General features: G+C 44.4%; 1 protein-coding gene across 1 annotated transcript in view; it reads right to left on the minus strand.

Annotated features, from left to right (window-relative positions):
• Window positions 1-7304, minus strand: part of SLC22A3 (solute carrier family 22 member 3) — a 78494-nt gene continuing 71190 nt past the window's right edge. The window contains exons 9-11 of the mRNA XM_019527652.1: window positions 5995-6107; window positions 2438-2537; window positions 1-269 (exon numbers count right to left, since the gene is read on the minus strand). Of these exons, the coding sequence (XP_019383197.1) occupies window positions 212-269; window positions 2438-2537; window positions 5995-6107 (271 nt within the window). The 3' untranslated portion in view covers window positions 1-211. The remainder of the gene's footprint in view (window positions 270-2437; window positions 2538-5994; window positions 6108-7304) is intronic.

Consider the following 7304-nt stretch of genomic DNA (forward strand, 5'->3'; position numbering starts at 1 on the left):
TGGAAACAAAAAACTCAGAAAATAGGTGTTTATTCTGTAGTCATATAAAAATACATTCCTTATTTTTAATGTCTCTAGGCTAGAAAGAAGCACTTGCAGCTGCAGTACAGCTTCAATGTATCCTTGACTGTAGACTTTAAAATGGAACCAAATGGAAACCAAATTCCCAGTGTGTGAACAGGAAGTTTCGCTCAGTGCCTTTAGTGAAAGATCAAATATAAGAGGTGGTATCTTGATGTTTCTTTTTCCTGCCATTTCTACCGGAGAGACTGAAATAACAGGAAAAGAAAAAAAAATGAAAACAGTTATAATTCCATTTACTGTCATAATGCCATCCCTTTTTCTTGTCTACTGAAGCAGATAAGTAAAACAGGGCAGAATTCTATTTCACTACAGGGTCATGTAAATGACCCATTGGCATTTTTTAAGCATCTAATATAAGTCAATCAATGACATTTTACTTTTTCTCACAAAACAGCTTGAATTGTGGCTGGGCACCTGGGGTAGCTGCCACACATAGGGGCATCCATTTTTTCTGGCTCCACCTCCAGTCAGTACCTGGGACAGCTGCCCTGATTACACCACTGCTCTATGAAACTATTTTTGCCCCTTCCGTGTATGTTTGAAAGCAACTGAATGCTGCACAGGAACATGTCTAAGTTTATTTACATTCTGTTGCTATAAAATCTACCACGGATGCAAAGAAGCTCAGTGGAAACCCCCCAAAATTGTAATTAATCAAAACCCATGACTGGTGACTGTTCGATACTGCTGCGTAGTATGATGCAGAGGAGGGATATATGGCAGGTGCTTGGAGTATAAGACTCCAGCAACAAGAATGTCCTGTGTTCCTGCTGTGTATCCCACCACTATGCCAAATTGACATGGCACCTCATGGTTTCCAACACCATCTGATGGTCAAGGAGCATCTATGTGGAACACATAGTGGCAGTACGTGGACAGTGGCAGTCATGGGATAGTGGCAGTATGTGAACCCTACCAGACCATGGGCTAGAAGCAATGCAGAGGGGACCACCTGACTGCCACCCCCCCCACACACACAAATTGCCTTCAAGGGACTTTTAATCCTGGACTGTTCCCTACCCCCACAATTGTATCTTGCATGTTGTTATTTGTAACTGTATGTGCTTTCCAAATCATCTCCCTATTACAATAAAGTATTGTTGTACTTTATTGGGGTCTCATATGTTCTTTGCTTTGCAAGTGTCATGCCCCCTCTCTCTCCCCTGCCCCCCCCCCGGGCTTATCTGCTTGCACATTTCATATGTAGGGACCTACCAAATTCATGGTGGAAGCAGGCTGTGTGGTGGCTTGTTTACTCTTGAAGTTCCCCCATGCACCCCCCACACCATTGCTGATTGGCTGAGGGACACCAGCGGCCTTGCTGTTTCTGTCTGACCAGCCAGGAGGCAGAAACAGTGCCTGATTTAAAACTGTGGTTTTTGCCTCCCTGCTGATCAGGAGCAAATGGCGGGTCCCTTCCATCAATCAGTGAGGGGGGCATGCAGGGGGAAACTTCAAGATTAAAGGAGCCACTGCACAGCCCACTGCCACCATGAATTCGGTAGGTCCCTATTCATATGCAACTTAATTGCATTCCCACCCCTACCCCCATCATCTACTATGTAGCCTCCCTCCCCTGGGTCTTTCTATATTTACTTGTGCTTTGAACTTTGTCATTTGAACTTTAACAGTTTCTAATAAATTAAATCTGTTCTTAAAAAGAAATACTTAGCCAGGACAGGCCTAGGTTTTAGGTTGACCTCCTCCTGAGGGGTGCTGCAAGTGAAAAGGAATGGAAGGTGCTCGCAGTCACATCTGTCCCACAGTTAGGATATTAGGGAACCTTGCTGGAACATAGGAACTAAAGGTTCTGATTCCTGAAGCTAAAGTGGGACTAGAACCCAGGTTCCCTATGTCCTGACCAAGTGCCCACCCTATCTAACTTCACAAAGACAAGCGCCTATTGAGTCAAATGGTCCTATGCAGCAGCCCCTACTCAGGGAAAACTCACAATAAGTTAAATGGGGTTTTGTCTAAGTAGGAACTACTGGAATGTTCAAAGAGTTAAAAACAAATTTGGAGTAGGGTTTTCCTATTATTTGTGTAAGATGCGTACAAATTAGCTGTCTCCTTATGACAAAGGAGCTGGTTTTCTATAGAACAAGCCAGCTTCCATTTGTATTAATTCTTTTTAATCCACTTGCCGCTGAAGAATTGAAAAATGCACCTGTCAAATCAAATTACCACGTGGATGTATTTTTGAACCCTATTAAGGTGTTTACTCTGGTGTTGTAGGAACAAACTACCATGGGATGATATGATTTTGATTTATGACAATGGATGGGAAAAAAACACTTTACAGTTCCTCAGAAAAATCATATCAGTGCAGCAATGAAGCAGAGACACATCATACCTCGGAAGCTGTTCCACATCTTCCACTGTCTCTGGTAACGAGATTCCCTTTGTCTCAGGCAGAAACAATACTAGGAGCCCACAAACAGTGGCAAGTATACCTAGAAAGCAAATCAAGAACACAAGCTAATATGCTGTTTTTCTCATTCTAGGGACTGACCACATAGGGAAATTTACCTGGGGTAAAGCAAAGTGAGACTCTAAAGTAAAATACTCATTCCTAGTTAACTCCCATGCAGGTTCAGTAATAGCTATTCTAGAGCAGGGTTGCCAACTATCCATACATTTTTGGACAGTCCATAAAAAAAAAAGCTTTTTGTTTTTATGAACCGTCCATACATTTATGGATAGTTGGCAACCCTGCTCTAGAATAGCTATTACTGAACCTGTGTGGGAGTTAACTGTTTTTTATGGACAGTCCATAAATTTCTGGACACCAGTCTATAAAGTCTGTAAGAAAAAAATAGGCTTTCTGTAAAAAAACTAAGTAACTAAGAGCTTGATTGAAGATCCCTTGTTGGAAAGAAACTGGTGGCAAGTGTTGATGGACAGCCAGAGCAGAGAGGCACCCCCTGGTGTCTGAGTGGAAATGCTTCTGCAGGGAGCATTCTCATAGGGTTTTGTAGTCCATGGGAGCCTCTATAGCCTCACTCCGCCTGAACTATGTGCTTTTCTGCTGCATCCCTATAATGCTGCTGGTTTCAAGTAGGCAGACAGTCTTTCTTTGGGAGCCTGTGCCAGGATGGGGAGAGCAGGGTCAGCAGGGGTAAGGCTGGACGGTGGACTGGGGGTGGCAGCATGGCATGGAGTATGGTTGGGGGCATCAGGTTGTGACAGTAAGCAGGGGATCCCTGGGGTGGAGACATCATAGTGTTACTGCAGTCAAGCAGGGTTGCCAACCCAAGAACTTTTTTTTTTTTTTTTTTACTGATAATCTGCAAACTTTTTACTGACAACCAAACTTTATTTTACTATGGTTGGTGTTAAATTCCTGAATTTGAATCCAGCCCTTATCCAGGGCCTGGCAGAAGGATTACATTTACATTATGTAAAACATATGGCAGTAAAATATATGACAATAAAAAGCTTGGTTATCAGTAAAAGAAAAAAAATTGCCTTGGGTTGGCAACACTGACGTAACTCCTTCTGAAGTTCTGAAGTAACTCCTTGTGTAAACCAGGCCTCAGTTTTAGGATAGTTTTGTGGAACAGAGTAAGAGAAGGGTAAAAACACCTGAAGGTGTTTTCAGAATAAGTAAAATCAGAAGTTATGTTTTTCTCCCATGTCTTGCATCTTGGGGGAAGAAGAGGCTTATTTATTTCACTAGAAGTAGAATGCAACCATGCTGATTTTCTCTCATTTCATAACATGCTGCAAGATGGAAGAACATCAGCTCCTCCTACTGTAGCAGAAAATCTGAATAAGATGGTGTAACCAGGCACATATGGACACCCTGATTGTTAAATAAATATTAATTTACAATTAATTTTCTTTTATCTTTTCTTTTTCACTTGCTACCTCAAATCCCCTTTAAGTATCATTCTTCTTTGCTCAATTTACCCTGTTCAGTCTACTGTTTTCCAAGTCATTAAAAAATGCTTTAGACTCAGACTCTGGGTTTCCCAGTAAAAGGAAATATTTTTTCTATCCAATTAGCCTGCAGAATTCCTTAGCAGAAGATACCACTAGAGGGCAGGAGCTCAGTAGGATTTCAACTCTATTAGAAGAGTAGCCACAATCTTATTATTGTACACTAAAACCCTCAAGAAGTTCTTTGCAAGGAATATACATTCTCATGCCTCAAGGCAGAAGCCAAACACTGACTTCTGGGAATAAGCAGAAAAACTGTTGAGATGTGTGTTGCCTGTAGATGTGCAGGGAGGCTGCTCCAATGCACTGTAATAACAGTGCATCAGAACAAACTCTACTAATGAAATCTTCTGGAGCATGCTAATTAGTGTGCTCCAGGAGCCTCCGTGTCTCATGTATCAGCATCCCTATGCTTCAAATGGTGGTGGGGGCACTTTAATTAAAGCTCATTCAATGGGGTTAGTTAAAGTGCCCCTGCCACCATTTTGAAGCGCAGGGACTCTGATACTTGAGACGCTGCGGGCACTTTAATTAGAGCGGCTCCAAGAGTCGCTCTAATTAAAGCACTCTACCCCCTGGAGCACATGTCAAAATGGCCCCTGTGATTAGATGATCCTGATGCAGGATTTTTTGCACTTAGCCCTGAAAATGTCTGGAATTGATCCTTGTTGCTAATAGGGCTCTGGATTAAATGGACCAGCATTCTGAACCAGTATCTTTCTACTACCAGCTTACCCTATGAGATAGTAAATGAGAGAATAGCTGATCCTCAGCCAGATTCTCAGCTGGTGTAAATAGGTGTCACTTGATTTCTACAGAGCCGACACTGATTTACAACAGCTGAGAATCTGGACTCTGGTGTTCATTTTGTCTCATGATTGATTGTCACATATGAAAATTACCTTGAAAATATGAAAAAACACATCACTACACAAGGGTTTAATGATGCATTTTCAAGAACATAAGGTGGGAAAAGGACAGTTTTTTCCATGAGACTGAAGACTGGTTTTCAGAAGGACAACACTGCAGTGGGAATTCCACAAGGCATGGGGGTGGTTGAGTCAGCCAGAAGGCCTTCACAAATGCGATGCCACAGCCAACAAAGCAAATAAAAATCTAGCTTGCATCTACTGATGCATCTCAAGCAAGACCCAAAAATTCTTCCTCTCGCTTTACTTGGCTTTGGTGAGGCTGCAACTGGAGTACTGCATCCAATTCTGGGCTCCACACTTTAGAAAGTATGTGAAAAAGCTTGAGAGATTCCAGAGGAGAGTCATGTGCATGATTAGAGGTCAAGAGAGTAGGCCTTATGAAGAGAGGCTGAGAGGCATGGGACTCTTCAGTCTGGAAAAGCAAAGGTTACGGGGTGACTTGGTGGGAGCCTATAAGTACATAAGGGGTGTGCATCAAGAACTGGGAGAACATCTGTTCACCAGGGCACCCCAAGGGATAACAAGATCTAATGGTCACAGACTGCTAGAAGACCATTTTAGACTGGACATAAAGAAAAACTTCTTTACCGTCTGAGTCTCCAGAGTCTAGAATAGACTCCCCCTAGAAGTGGTGCAAGCACCTACTCTGGATACCTGTAAGAAATGCCTATCTTGCTGGGGTGAATGTAACCCTAGTTGACTTCCTGTCCCTTGGGCAAAGGGCTGGACCCCACGATCTCACAAGGTCCATTCCAGCCCTAATGTCTTTGAAATCTATGAAACCTATGGATCTCCAACTGCTCAGATAGCTGGATGCACATGCTGAAGTGGCAGTTTCAGCCCAACCTGAAAGATGCAGCACATGCATGGACAGTGCTCCCCTAGATGCCTAAGCTGGATAGTGAGGGTGGGATTGGTTGGATTTGGGGGAAGAAGAGGCCAAGCAATAAAATTTCCCTCATAAAGAGTAACCACATTCAAAGGCATGTTAAAGAAGTTATTTTCTATCCATTTTACATTTTAAATTAATTCTTACTGAAAATGATTAGCGGTAGCTCCAACCAGATGGCTGCTAATCGGAAGAGCAGGAATGGGGCTATGAAGCCGCCTATATCACAGAAACCCGAACACACGGAAACACCAAAGTTTCTGCAAAAGAAAGATATTGACATTCATTTCAGAGGGATTAAGGTAAAGAACCAGTAGGAATGTAATCCGGAAGATGTCATGCCATCACCCAAAATATTTTCACTCAAACACATACCATATCCTATGCAGTGGCTTACATTAACAGACCAATACATTAATTCCACCTAGTATGCTCATGAGAAAACAGAGGTTCACTGAAAAAATTATCTATGGAGTCCAGAGTGGGAAAGAGCTGAGTTGTTATTTTAAAAGAATGACAGCAGCTTTAAGTGCCAGAGTCTATCACTTAGAACAGTGGGCAGATTCAACCCATAAAGTGCTTAGATTTAGCCCACAACAGCATAGGGAATCAGCAGCAGGCAGCTCAGCCCGGCACGTCCCCTCATTCTGCCCCATGCCATGCTGCAACATCCACCCCACTGAGAGGACAGCCACCACCCCTTCTTCCCCTCTATGACATGTGTTTGCTCACTGTCACCACCAAATTCAGCCCTTCCCACTACCTTTGAGGATTGGTGGCAAGCAGCAGAGGTGGTGGTGTGTGATTGAAGGCAGCAGCAAGAAGCCTGGGTGCTCCAAAGATGAGGTGCTGGGGAGGCCAGTGCCAGTGAGGGGGAAGTGGCAGCCTGTAGCAATGGCTGGGTCACCAGCCGTGGTCCACTGAAAGGTTGCTTGAAAGGCTGCTGACCCCTGACTTCAAACATTAGATTTAGCTGGCTAATCAATCATCTTCCTCAATAGGAGTGCTAAGATAGGGTTACCATATTTCCAGTTTCAAAAAAGAGGATACCCGTGTGTGTGTGTGTGGGGGGGTAATATGATTGTGGGGGGGGAGTGATATGCCCGTGCCCTGTCCCTCACTCCCAAGCTATAGGCCCCCCAGCCCTGCTGCTGCCCCTCACTCCCAACCCACAGTACCCCAACCTCCAAACCATGCTGGTGCCCCTCACTCCCAACCTGCAGCCCCCGCCCCCCCCCAGCCCTGCTGCCCACACAGCTGCCCACTGGCCCTGAAGAACCCCCACCCCCTTTTCCTGCTGGAGGAGTAGGCAGCCAAGCACCAGCAGGCACTGCCCCCCCCGACACACACACATGCGTGCATGCACACTCCCCAACCCCTAGCCTTACCTGCCTGCAGCTGCCAGGACTTGTGACCAGATGCATGTGATACCCCTGCCCCACTCCCCCCACCCCCAA

Source organism: Gavialis gangeticus, unplaced genomic scaffold (assembly GCF_001723915.1).
Source record: "Gavialis gangeticus isolate Ggan-Ray unplaced genomic scaffold, GavGan_comp1, whole genome shotgun sequence".
Classification (NCBI taxonomy): Eukaryota; Metazoa; Chordata; order Crocodylia; family Gavialidae; genus Gavialis; species Gavialis gangeticus.